General features: G+C 51.0%; 1 protein-coding gene across 4 annotated transcripts in view; it reads right to left on the bottom strand.

Annotated features, from left to right (window-relative positions):
• Window positions 1-8,820, bottom strand: part of AXIN1 (axin 1) — a 73,373-nt gene extending 64,553 nt beyond the window's left edge. The window contains exons 1-2 of one of the 4 annotated variants that reach the window (XM_062639485.1): window positions 8,608-8,820; window positions 5,576-6,547 (exon numbers count right to left, since the gene is read on the bottom strand). In XM_062639485.1, coding sequence (XP_062495469.1) covers window positions 5,576-6,453 — 878 coding nt within the window. In that variant the 5' untranslated portion in view covers window positions 6,454-6,547; window positions 8,608-8,820. The remainder of the gene's footprint in view (window positions 1-5,575; window positions 6,548-8,607) is intronic. The other 3 variants (XM_062639483.1, XM_062639484.1, XM_062639486.1) reach the window with 3 other exon arrangements.
• Between the last annotated feature and the right edge of the window lie 5,091 nt (window positions 8,821-13,911).

Below are 13,911 nucleotides of genomic sequence, written 5' to 3'. Positions count from 1 at the left end.
AGCCTAATAATCCAATGATATTTCCAGGAACTGATTTAGGATATCAGCACCTCCATTCTGAGGGATTTTTTAAACACAGTGATTTTCTGCACTACACATGCAGCCACTTCTGAAACCAGATTTTCCCATTAATTCAAATAGGATCGGTTTATTTTAAATGCATGGTGACTGCATTGACTGGCCTTGCACTGAGCAGCCATAGCGCTGTAGCTTCTTGGAGTACCTTCTGAAGCTCCAAAGCTAGGGATGACCCGCAGCTGTGGTGCACTCCAGCAGCCAGTGACCCAACCCAGCGAGCATGAAGGACTTCTTGCATGGTTTGTGAAGGCGGGGAAAGAAATCAGCAGCTCTACCCTAACATGAAGCTAGCATATGTTCCCCCAGCACCCCTCACCTTTCTCAGTCCCTTTTCCACCAAGCAAGCCCAGTGTAACAGGATTTCACAGTCTGTCTCAGTAAATCCAGGATCTAACAGACTATTATTACAGGAAAACATCCAAGAGGCAGTCATTTTTAAAACATCCAGTGGTAACTAATTATTCAAGGGATTAGTCTGTTATAGCAAGAACAAAGAAAGCCTTAAAACATAAAGCCAAGTTAAATGGCAGATCAAAACCAAGGTGTACCCACCCTGTGGCCGACCTCCTGGGTGCACTTCTCAGTATCCTGGGATCTGTTTAGAACCCAAACCATTCCAACTTCCAACCTGGTCCTCAAAATATAGCACTTCATTATTTGTGCTATCTTTGTATCCTATCAAAATAGGACTATAGCCAAACCAGCCATGAAGCCCTCCAAAGATGGTGACTTGGTTCCTGGACTACATTGTGCCCCTCAGGAAGATTTGTTTCCTGGTGTGTCCACCCAGAATCTCCTCAGCACCAAAAAGCAGGAGATACAACCCCCTCTTTCATGCTTTTAAGAGAAAAGATTCTGTAACCCAAATAGAACCCAATCACAACACAATAAGGTAGCTGTTTGCTGGAGGAGGGGAGAAAACGCTATTCATTTATCAAACAAGAGTGCTCAAAAGCTTAACTACCTGTCTTTAAAAGGAAGCCAAAGCATTGATCCATAACCAAACAACAAACAGAGCACCATTTCACCTTGATCTGTGTAGAGGCAAAGCTATGGGCACAAAAGCTGTTCTTCAAATAAAATCCATTTTAAAACTTGGCAACCAGTGGTATAAATACTTTACACTGTTAATATAAGCATTTCCATGCAGAAGTTTCATCAGCTTAACAATGTATTGAAAAAAGCTGGCGTAACTTCTGTGCAAAAACACCATCAGTCTTTGCCTTGTATATCTTACAGTACTCTGGTCACTAAATTACCACATAGTGCTGTTAGCATCAGACCCCAGCTCCCCATTAGATTAACTTCTCTCAAGAACAATGTAGAACCAAACCTATTCTTCCATAACTTATTTTCTTTAAAATTGGAAATAGCTGCTGCTCTGTACAGACCTCAAGTCATGTAACAATTGCAAGTAATGTTATGGGTTCAGCAATTTTAATTCAAGTTAACTTTCTTTCCACCATTACATATGGGTATAATATTCAGTAGCTGCTTTTTTCCAGCAAACAAGCTCTCATGAAGCTCCAGCAGCCTAACTCCAAGATGCACATGCTGTCTCTCCAGTTAAACGAAGCATCAGTAAGACAGTAACATATGTCTAAACTTTCTAAGCACAGACTTCTCCTGCACCAGCGCTTTTGATTTTGCATCCCCAGTCTTCCACCCGTTCGGTACAATTAACACCTCTTCCTTCACCACACAGTCTTGAGTCAGAAGTGTGCAATTTAATATTTAATTACAAGCAAAGCACCAAACCTTGCAATTACGTCTGCCAGTTAAATTTCACCTTCCTGACGCAGGCCCAGCTTTTGACCGCTGGACCATTTATGCTGCCTAAGCAGCAGAGAGATCCTACATCTTCCCTGAACTAGCCTACACCGTTCCTCTCCATGTCACAGTTCATCATTGCATCGCCTCAGACCAGGGGTTGTCACGTCCCTCCAAAGCTCCTTCAGCTTTTCCTCCCTTGCTTTTCCCTGTTATGAAGGATTGCTGGTTGTATGTTGTGGGGAGAGCTGCCCTCACACATGTCCAGAGAGGTTGCCAATAGGTGGGCACAAGCACAAGGACCCTCCTGATGATTTCTGCCGGCTCTGGTGGAGAATCACACTGCCCATCTTTTTGCTGGAACCACCAACACTTGTGAAATGCCATGAGCTTAGTCAGCTCAGCACTGTGGAAATTCAAGCCTGAATCATGTAGTCAGCTCCCTTCTAAAAAAAACCAACAAAAAACAAACCATGTGTATATCAAAGCCCCAGCTGAGAAATTTCTCCATCCATGCTTAGCTCCATCGCAACACTCATCAATACACAACAGTTGGAGACTTCACCCACGACTGCATGTCCTCCCATCATTCAGGTTTTCTTTTCAGCATGTTGTGTGCTTCATGACACTGGTCAAACCTCAAAACTAACCCAAATCTCCCAGTTAAATTGGCTTTCAGAAGAGATGAAGACACAGCTGCTCGCAGGTAACATCATATGCTTTTCTCATATCTCACCAGGGAAGAAAGCAAAGGCAACAGCTGTGAGCACTACTCTCCAATGCTTTGGGAGCTGGAGAAGAGCCTGTTTCAGCTCAGAGCTAAAGAGACTGCAGAAGAAACCCACTCTGACTAAAGACATGACTTTAAGACCTTTCACCACCAACACCAAATTTCCAACTTTTTAAGATACGTGTGTTTTCCTGGAGCACTTGAAAACCAGGCTGCAAGGTGATTCTCACGCACAAGTTTAATTCCTGCTCTTGGGATCTGAGGAATGCCATCCTGGTGCGTCAGAAGAAGGTTAATGAACGATTTAGCCTCTCTCACAACCACGTTAGTGTCACTTTCGGAAACTGCGAGTTAATGCCCAAGATCTTCGGGGTTACCCCCTTTGAAGTTTACTGATCCATAACCAACGTCCAATTAATTTGCAGGAGCCTCACTATAATGACTATTGGCCTTTTCCTAAGCATACAAAACCACAGTGGGTAATGGCAATGCTTGTGATTCCAGGATATTCTCAAACACACATGTGCACTTGCACACCTTCAAATATCAGTGCTAATAATGAGTTGTCTTCTGCTGTTTGAGGAATTTTCATGTTTGCTCCCCCGAAAGCAGAGCTACCACATCAAGATTCATGAACTTTCTGATGCAAAAAAATTTGGAGCTGATTCAAGATGCTCATTTGCTACCAGACAAATACTTCTGTTGCATTTGCTCTGATTCCTCTTTATTTAGTGTTTCCATGGAAGCCAAGGAATAGAAGTTCAATCTTGGGAAGATTACACAGGCCCTCAGATATAATGTAAAACAGCTTATTTCAACATTCCCTCAAGAACAGAAATGAGAAATTCTTCCACACATATGCAAAAAAGAAAAGATTTGTGGAGACTTTCAAACTAAATTGGGACCCAGCCTTTCAAGTGCTGCACGCAGCTATGGCCTCTTGCTGCAAGCAGATCCACCAGCTTCCAGCACAGTTCCACAGGTGAGGAAGTAAATGAACAAAAATGTCTGCAGGATAAAGATGCTACAGCTTAAAAAACCAGCTTATTCAAGACAGCTATTGCTATACAATGTCCGGGAAGTAAGTTAATTCAACCACAAAATCTTGCACAAAGAGGAACAATCACCTCATAAATTAGTATCTCAGCAGATGCAGTTCAGCAGCATCTTCCATGGCAATGCTCTGAAGGCTGACTCCTGTTCTGGTGAGAATGGCAAACACTTCTGTGCCTCCCTACCCCACAGGTCAATGGAGTGTCAGTAGCCACAATGACAGGCTGTTGGACACTACAAATTAATAGCTATGCATTTTTAATGACCTCCATCCTCCAGGTAAAGATTTGTTTCATGTTGTTGCAATCTGGTATGAAAATGCTCAAGACTGTGGAACTTTACTCCAAAACGCTTCTACTCCACAGCACATTTCTTAAATCATTTTAAAATCTGGCACTGATGCATTCAGATAATGGGTAAAGTGCATTTTTGTCTGAAGCTGCAGCTGAGAAGCGCAGCGCTGCACGCACTGCATGCAGGTTTTTGCTACCTGGTCTAGTAAGGAAACAACACAGCTGAACCTCAAATGAGTTATTTTCAATCTTAAAGCCATTATCCCTTAAATAAAGGTACCTAAAAGATAGATTTTTCTAATTCTTCACTTATGGTGAGTACCCAAGTGCCCAGTGAAAACACACTTCAAGAAACATTCAAGGTTTTTATTAACTCCACGGGAAAGTCCCAAGACACTGGGATATTTTTTTCCTGACTCCTGATTAAAACAGCAAGAGTCCGCATGAATTCCCCCTTCCCCCCGACAAGATCTTCACATGCAACATCCCCTCCTCAAAATCTGTAAGGAAAAAGAATCAAACCAAAAACATTTCGCCAGCTGAAAGGCGCCGAGACCTTGTGTGGGGCGGGATGTGTTTCCAGCTGCCAGCCTAAAGGGACGGCCGAGGGAGATTAAACACAGAAATGCTTTTCATAAAGCAGGCGGCTTTGAAGAGGACAGTTCAGCTACTTCATTTCGTAATCTTCACAAAGCGTCAGATTTTAGCCTAAGCAGGTCTTAAAACAAGGAGATTTTATTAAAAAAAAAAAAAAAAAAGAAGTAGGAATGTGTTCTGGCGGGGTTCTGTTGATTCAGCAAGGGTTAGACACACACACACTTATTGATCCCAGAGAGCTCCCTGCTAAGTTAATTGTCTGGAATTTTAACTGAGCTCTCAGCAAGTTGCAAAATCCATGTTGGCTGGAGTGGGTGGGGGACCCAGAAAAAAAAAAAAAAACAAGCTTCAAAACTGTGCAACTCCTCCAGTTAAAAAAAAACCAGCAATTACTTTGATGAAGGGAAAAACTGCAGGAGGGAATGGTTTTAACTGGATCTGGTGATTCTGACTTTGACACTGCTACAGTTCAGTGCCAGGAATCTCCTGTGCAAAGCCATCTCCCATTGTCAGGGTGCACTGTGAACCCCATTTCACTCATATAAACATTACCGAGGGGAGGGTATCTGCTGCAAGCTTTCTGCAGCTTTGAGTGGTGGCTCATAATAATTTCCTGGTGCATTTACACAGAGAAGTTCTACCGCCAGCTTACTTGCCTTCATTACAGTAACTGAACACTGGCCTTCTGCTGGTGTGGGCTATAGCCAACCTAAAACTGTGGCTTGCTCAACTGCCTGTGCAGGCACAAGGACTGCCCATAGCTCTGCCCTGCCCACCAAGCCTACCGGCCTCCACCCCACATCCAGTAGCAGTTTTTCCAGATAAGGAATGTGCTACAAGGATGATTTGGGGAAATCAGACAGGAACAGCCAAAGACTACTTTCAATCAAAGCTTTGCATTCCATCAAAGCATCCGCAAAATGCCATCCTGTACCAATACAGATGCTCCCCATCACACAAAGTCCTCCAAAGCTCCCATCACCCAGGTGCCTACAGTGGTTCCAAGATGCCTGGAGGCACCTGCAGAAGGGACGCTGTCCCGGCGCTCACCTACCTGAACTCCCTCCCCTCGCTGTAGCGCCGGGCCGAGGTGGCGCGCTGCGTGGCCGTCTCCAGGAGCAGCTTTTGCGTGAGCCTGCTGGAAGGCACTGAGTCCCTGCTGGCCTCTGTCTCGGCCTCTTGGTCACACTTCCACTCCTCATCCTCGTTCAGAGTTGGCAGATAACCGGGTAGCCCTTTACCTGTCCCAGACCCTGAGCTCGGATCGCTGTAAATTTTTGGACTTTCCCCACCTGTCCTTGTGTATTCCAAATAAATATCAGACTTAAGGAACAAAGGGTAGGTATTGTCTTCTATCATGCACTGAATCTCCGTTTGGGCCTGGTCAAACATGTCAGGGTCAATCTGCAATTTGACAACGCAGTCTTTGATGAAGCTTTTTGTGGCTGGTTTGATCTGCCGGGACACAATGCCGTTGTTGTCGAGGATGTATTTTTTGTAAATGGCTTTTGCCAGCTTGAGTCTTTTTTCCTCATTAGACGCGCATGGCTCCAGCTTCCTGAAGCCGCTGCAGGCAAACCAGAAGTCCAGCAGATCCGCGCAGTCCTCCTGTTTCAGGAAAGTCCTGAAGAGATTGATACCGTCTTGATCATCCAGCAAGGAATGCAGTGACTCGGCCCACTTCAGGTAGGGTGGAGTTGGTGAAGCACTCCCCTCGGGCTCATACCCCAAATCCAAATCGGAGCGCCTTGGTGTTGCCGTGGACGTCTCATTTCTAACCACATCACCTTTACTGGAGTAGAAACCATGGCTAACTGGCCTTGGATCAGTGGACACAAGTTCCCCCTCCTCACCAGGAACCGGTGGCCTTGGAGCATCTTCAGTGAAGCTTCCTCCGAGGTCCAAGGGAAAGCCTTTCCCCTGGATATTCATTTTTCTGGTCCTTGCTTGTGCAGGAACAGTGCGGGATGAGCTCAAATCTCAAATCAACAGTATTTGTAGCTCCGAGGGGAACAAACTTGTACTGCTGAAAGAGATGAGAAAAAAAATAAGTGAGTATCACTGTAAATATACACCCTAAGATTACAAACCACTAATTTTGCTTTGTACTACTGCATTAACACCTCTTTTTCAACAGAATCAATGGAAAGGCCCTTGGTGACTCCAGGCAGACCCAGGCTCAAACCAGGCACACTCTAAAGATAACAGTCACAGAATAACCCAAAACTTTACATTCAGCATTTGGCATCATTGATACAGCTGGTGCTACACTAAAACAGCAGCCAATTTCCCCACACCAATGGTTTTACAGGATCCAGGTACGAGGCAGTGCCACAGGACAAATACCATCTCCTGCACCACCATTAACTTCCCTGCACAGCCTGCCTGGACAGCACATGTACGAGGTCACCATAAGGCAGCATGTTTTTATCTGGTTAGGTTTCTCATCCCCAAACAGGATTTTAAGGCTTGTGAAAAATACTTTCAAAGACCATGCAGTTAGTCCTGAAAGCAAGACTGCACCTTAATCAAACACAGGTGGCTTTCGTATGCTCAAGTGACATACCGGCGCCACATTCCTCACAAATCTCTGCGTTTCAGAGTACGCTGCATTGCCTCGGCTAGTTCTAGGGGAATCCAGATGCATCGCTGACCCCAATATTTTGGGCATCTGGACTGCTTTCTTGCTTCAGATGGGCATGTTAGCACAGGAACTCAGCTCTGGCACTGGTTTTCTCAAAGGCAGGCCATTGAGAAAAGGTTCGTTTATGCTAACAACACTGCATGCTGCAAGCCTGGGAAAATTTCAGGTCATCAAAGGAAGATGAGAAGACCACCTCATGAAGGAAATCCGATCAAGTACAGCGTTTTTAAAGAAGAGCAATGAGTCAATATGGAGAATGGAAGGTGTGGGGAAGGCAGAGAAGGGCAATTCTTGTGTTGCTGCTTGACATGGTAAGTTCAGCATTTAAAGGCAGCAGCAAAAGTCTTGTTTTACAGAACAGCATCAACCTGGAAGCCCTGAGCACTGCAGATCACCAGCTGCCTGTGCAATCCTTGCACTGAATTAACTCAACCGCACATGAAAACATACTAGGAAAAGACACATTTTAGCTCGGCCTTCCTCTCAAAGCTCACCTCACCCCAACAAACGCGTCTTTGGGATGCTCTGCCATTTTCCCCTCGTTCCCTATCCCCGGCTGAACCAAGAATCACCACCTATGCGGTGCCTGCTCTTACACCTGCACACTGCAAAATAACCCCAGCAAGACCAGGAGCGGCTAAGGAGCACAGCCAGGCCCCCAGTGCTGACTTGTGCTGAGCATCGCTTGAGCCAGGCTGCCCTCACACACGGTAAGAGCCACCCCGAGCACGCAGCCACTGCCCTGGCACCGCAGAACGGGGCCCTTTTCGCACCGTGCTGCGGTTTTCGGTCGTTTTCATCCCGGTTACGGATGCGAGCACTGGTCTAGCATCACCTCACTGGTGAAAGTCCCCAGCCATCCTTGCCTGGGCGCTGGAAAGCCCCCGGGGCAGCCGCCCCACAGCCATGCCCGGCATTGTTGCGGGGAGGCGGCGCTCGCTCCTCGCCCCGGCCCGGGGGGGAGCCCCGCGGGGTGCCCGCCGAGAGCGGCCGAGCGCCGACCGGAGCCGGCGAGGTGGAGCGGGGGGCCCCCGGCTGCTCTCTGCCCTCGGGGGGACCCGCATCACGGCCCCTGCCAGCGGAGGCCGGGCCCCCGCAGCCCCAAGCCGCCCCGCGGGACGCACCGGGCCGGGGCACGGCTCCGCGGGCAGCCCCGGCGCTGACAGGACGAGGCGCGGGGTCCCCCGCCGCCCCCTGGGCAACTTCGGGGGAGGCGTCGCAAGCGGGCCCCGCCGCCACCGCTGCCCCGGACCCGCTCACCCTCCGCGGCGTGCCCCGGCCCGTGGCCGCCGGCAGGCGCCCGTCCCCCCCGCGCCCAGGGCGGCCTAGCGCCGGCTCGGCGGCGCCCGGCGCGGCCCCGCGCCTCCCGCCTGGCGGCGGCCTCCGGCGCGGCCTCGGCGCAGGGCCTGGGCTCGGGGCCGCCTCACCGCTCACTCACTCACCCGCACGGAGCAACGGCGGCGGCGGCGCTGGGCCCGGCCCATGCGGCTCAACAGCGGCGGCCCGGGACAGCGGGCGGCGGCGGGGCTGCGGCGGCACAAAGCGGGCGGCCCGGGACGCCCATGGCCGCGGCCGCTGGCTTGTGGCGGCGACAGCGAGAGAGCAGCAGCGAGCCCCGCACCGCTCCGCTCCGCCTGCGCCGCTGCCTCCCAGCGCCGGGGAGAGCGGCTCAGCCGCGCCCCCCGCGCCCCCGGCCGGTACTGCGGGACCGGCAGCCCGCGCCGACAGCCGGCCGCGGGGGCGGAGAGGGCCGGGCCCGGCCCGGGAGAGGCGGAGCTGAAGCACCCGCGAGGAGGCGGTGGCGGGCGCGTGGGCAGCGGGGCTGAGGCTGTGGCACCCCGCACTCGCTGCTGGGCCAGAGGGAGGAGCACGGAGATGCCCGCCCGAGAAGGCCTCGAGCCCCGAGCGCATGGCCAAGGGTGCGGGCACGGCGCAGGTGGCCCCAGTTGAGCCCCATAGAGGGCAGGCCTCGCTTAACGGCTAAGCGGCTCCAGGGTCCCCAGGGCTTCCTCGCTCTGGCCAGGCGGAGCCCGCAGAGCTCCCCCTAGCATTCTGGGCAGGGTCGGCCCAGGGGGAGGTCGCGCTCTGGAGACCTCCAAGGCCTGGAGGATCCGGCTCGGGTTGGTGGGTAAAGGTAGCAGCTCTGAAAACCATCACCAGCCTCCACTGCTCCGTCCCGGATCGAGCGGCATGTCTGAGCTCTGCCCAGGAGCGACCGCGCATCAGTGAGCCCAGTGTTGGAGGAGCACGGTGGCTGGGCCATCAGCGGCTCTTGCCTCTGCCAACAACGAGAGCTGGGTTAGAAACCAACGTGTGTGTCCTGGTGCTCTGAGCAGGGCAATGCTGCAGCGGGGAGAAGTAAGGGGACTCGCCAAGAGGTGGCACTGTATGGATTGAAATGGGTCCAACAACATGGAGACTCCAGAGGAAGGTGGCGGGGAGCGCTTCTTACAGGGACATGGTAGGTCATGGGGAGCTTCTGCCCAGACAGGGTACCTCAGCACTGAAACGGCAATGCTGTCCTGGGGTGATGGGGACACTGAAGGAAGAAGGTGTGGATTACCAGGTGCAGAGGTTGAACAAGAGTGGTGTGATGGGGAAATGCAAAGCCTGTCTCTTCCCTGGAAAGCGAGGGTACACACAGAGCGCCCTGGGACTGAGCCAAGCAGTCTCCTAGGTATATCCCAAAAGCTGAACATGCAAGCAAGTCCTCTAAAAACCAGAATTCACTCAGCAAGATTTCTGACCTGACAGGATGGTTTCTAGGTTTTGATGCAATTATTTTACTGCATGTGCCTATTCACATGCATTTAGGGAACACTTTTGGAAGCGTACAATGCTTTTTTCCAGCTTTCTGAAATACACAGAATTCCATCCTGGGCAGCAGCACTCCCCTTCCTGCCCCGGCGCTGAGCCCAGCAGGATGGTGCAGCTCCTTGAGCACTCTCATGTGAAGGATGCTTGGAGCTGATTTACACATAGCAGTGCAATACTGATCTTGGGCATAATAATAGAAAAGCTGATGTGGGATTCAGCTGGTAAAGAATTAAAGGATGGGAATATAATTAATGCAATCAGCCTAGTTTCTGGAAAATAGCTCTTGTCAAACTGTGATGTCATCCTTTGAAGAGATTACAAGTTTGGCTGATAAAGGTTATGGCATAGAAATAATAGACCTGGACTCTGTTCAGGCATGTGACTTAATCCATAGAGTATTCTGATTAAAAATTAGCACAATACAACATCAAGAGAGACACCTTAAAGGGACTGGGAGCTGGCAAACCGACAGCCATCAATGGGGAATCCCTGCAGAATGGGAGTGCTCTCAGTGGGTGTCCGGGGCTTGGATGGGAAGCCCAATGCTATTCAGCGTTTCCATCAATGGTCTAGAAATAGATTAAAAGGCCCTGCTGAGAAAAATGCTGGGGCCAGGGAAATGAGAGGGGCAGGAGACACGGACAAGGTCAAGACAGCTGTAGAAAGCTTCATAGGCTGAGTTCTGGGCAAATAAAACGTGGTTGAATGTGAGCAGCTGTGAAAGGATCCCTCTGCTGAGCACAAGGCCCTTCCGCTGGAAACCCATGCTTGGCAAGGAGGGACTTGGGGGTGAGTTTGGAAGGCAGGAGGGACAGCATGGCAGCAGCAGGGGATGTCCTTGCCAGGATGGGGCTGGGCGCTGCAGGAGAAGGGGTTCCAGCATCTGCATTTCAGAAGGGATGCTGCAAAATTAGGAAGAAGGTGGATAAGAGTTAAAAGTGACCCCTGCTTTGCAGGGGGATGCCTGAGAACCGCAGCTTCCTTTGCCAGTTCAAAGGAGCCCTAGAGAAGCCTCGATTACAGCGCTTAAGCAGCTTCATGGGTGAGAGATGATCAGGTATTAGAGAGCTTTTCATCTCCCAGAGAAAGGCCCAGCAAGATTTAATGGCCTGAGCTGAGTTCACACGAGAAACTGGAGCTAGATTTCTCCGTGGCAAGGGAGGTATTGAGGGGGTGGCGTGTTGGATGCACCAGGATGCATGTGGCTGAAGTGCTGGGGCTTGGCATGCCCCCATCCCTATGCTGCCAGCCTTCTCTGGAACTTTCTTTTACTGCTCCTCAGGGCCGGCTGGATCTGGGGCAGTGAGAGAAGTGCTGGAGGATTCTCTCACGCCCAGCTGCTCATAGCCACATTCCCCAGATCAGGGGACACAACATGGGGTAAGGAATCAGCTCCCATGAGGCGGAGCTGGGGAGGCAGAGCTGATCCATTCCAGCAGCGCAGCATTGCTGTGTGCATGCTCTGTCCTCATGCCCTGAGAAAGCACAGCCAAGACAGCCAGGCAGCTGTACCTTTGTAGGCTGGAATAGGTGAATTCCCTGAAGGCTGATGCTCCCTCCCAGTGCCTTGCCATTTTCTGGTCCTCCAACAGGGCTGAATGGGGTTGTGAGAGCCATGGGCTCCCTCCGGAGACCCCTCTCTACCTTTTACTCCTTTGTTTCCCACCCTGAGGAGCCCAGTCCCTGCACTTTGTCAAGGGCCAACATCAGCAACTTTCAGATTTACCTGAGGACATCAAAGAGGTGAAAAACCCAACTGAGCCTCCCTGGCTATGCAGGGAGGGAATCAGCCTGCAAGGTCTTTCAACAGAGGGTAGAGGCAAATGAACCAAACCGGGTCATTTCTCCCTTCTTCATCAGTTCATAGTGTGGCCCTGCCTTATAGCCCCTCAAAACTGCCACAGCCAAGATGCCAGCAGTGTTTGGTGCACAACTGGTGTCAGCCTGCAGCTGAAGCTGGTCCCTGTGCAAGCCTGGAATGCTGTACATTTCCCAGCTCCTGGTGCACGCTTTCATTTCTGCCTGGAAGAGCCAGCATATGCTAATGATAGAGGAACTGCTCTCAGCCTTTGTTCTAAGGGATGTGGGGCTGTGTCCAAGCAGTCTGACGTTGTGCACACAACATTTGTGTGGTGTGATTTGCAGAGCCTCCCTGCGAGCCCTTCACTCCCACCTCTGAGAGCTGCAAAGCGATATTTCTGGTAGCACCATTAGTTCCCTGCCAGGTTGGCTTGTGAGCCACAAGCCTCCCAGCATCACTTCTGCAGTGAGAGCACTCAGTTCAGCTTCAGCACTGACAATATTCATCTCAAATTAATTCTTCTCTCTGGCTTCCCCAAAGCAAGGCTGGCGTGACGCAGAGCTGATGTTTGATGGCTGGGGGGGGCTGTTAGCATCCAGCATACCCTTCTAGCGGCAGAGCTGTGCCAGGGTGAGAGCCGGCGTCCCTCCGGCCTGGGCAGTTTCGGGAGGAAGCGCGCTAGATGGTGCTGTTCAACCTTTGGCTGCGATCTGAGAGGACCCTGCAAGGTCGGAAGTGGAGCCGAATTTCGGTGTTACTAAAAAACCTGTTTGAAACTGGAGAACAAACAGAAATACCCTCAAGTATGAGGTCCTACACCAATTGCTGGCAAAGGGCAGCTCGCCCTTAGGAGGATATGTGCCACCTCCTCCATCGTGCCTGGAGCACCCTCATTTCTGAGGAAGGAGTCAGGGCTTGGCTACATGAGCCGTGATGGCAGAAGAGGTTGCTAAGAAAGAAATGTTCTTGGGTGGAAGAGGAGGTTCCTAGCTCTCTCTTTGGACTGCTGGCAAGATAGCACTTGCAGAGTGGGAGGAAGAACATGTATTAGCAGTCAAGGTAAAAACATTGCTATCGTAGCACCAGGAACTGAAGGCACCCCGAATAGCTCAGCTGGGATGAAGCACCACAGCCCAGTGGCAGGGCCACAGAGGGGATGAGAAAGTGGAACCACAGTGCATGGCTGGTAGAAGACCAAAGCAGAGAAGAAATTCTTTCCTGTTAGGGTGGTGAGGCACTGGAATAGGTTGCCCAGGGAGGTTGTGAATGCTGCATCCCTGGCAGTGTTCAAGACCAGGTTGGACGAGGCCTTGGGAGATATGGTTTAGTGTGAGGTGTCCCTGCCCATGGCAGGGGGGTTGGAACTTGATGATCCTAAGGTCCTTTCCAACCCTAACTATTCTATGATTCTATGATTTTATAAGTGGCCCCGGAGAGAGCTCCTGCCCCACTGGTCAGGAGAGACAGAGCACTTCTCTGCATGGGCAGCAAGGATACCCATGGGCAGCCCTGCCAGGGCTGGGGGTGAGAGGTGAAGCAGGTGATGCTGGTTGCAATTCTCACAGCACCCCTTCTTGCAGGAGGCACTGGACTAAAGATACCTCCCCACCCTGGCAATGTCAGCTGCACAAAGTATCTATGGACCAGTGGGTGCAGGACACATGGACAGCCGGTGCGTGTCTCCTTTGGACTCCCCACCAAAAAGGCAAATGCTCCCAAATGCCTTGGGTTTAATTCCAGGATGAAGCACCGTTAGGACACCAAGCTTAGCCTTTTTGCACAGGTGCTGCTCTTTTTATAAAGCTCATGCTTGAGCCTGCTGTTCCAGGCAGGTGGGAAGCCTGCAGGGTCCACTCCTCTTGGTGCTCTAGTCTTTGCCCTTCAGCAAAATCATCCCAGTTCCTCAATTCACTTCTGTTCTCACATGGATGCTCTCTTGCAAACCCCCAGGGTACACCAGGGCTCCCAGGCCTCCATCCATGCAGGTACAGGACTGGAGCTGGTGGATGGGGCAAAAGTTTCACTGCCCACTGGAGAAAAACTCCAGCCCTTCATCTGGGGTGGACTCCATCCAGGAATGTAAGGGCAGGAGGGTCTGGGCCAGCTCAGGTAGCAGTCTGACATGGTT

Source organism: Pezoporus occidentalis, unplaced genomic scaffold (assembly GCF_034315485.1).
Source record: "Pezoporus occidentalis ecotype Australia unplaced genomic scaffold, CSIRO_AGI_Poc_V1 ctg60, whole genome shotgun sequence".
Taxonomy (NCBI): domain Eukaryota; kingdom Metazoa; phylum Chordata; class Aves; order Psittaciformes; family Psittacidae; genus Pezoporus; species Pezoporus occidentalis.
The sequence above is the reverse complement of the archived record's forward strand: the minus strand, read 5'-3'. Positions and strand labels throughout refer to the sequence as shown.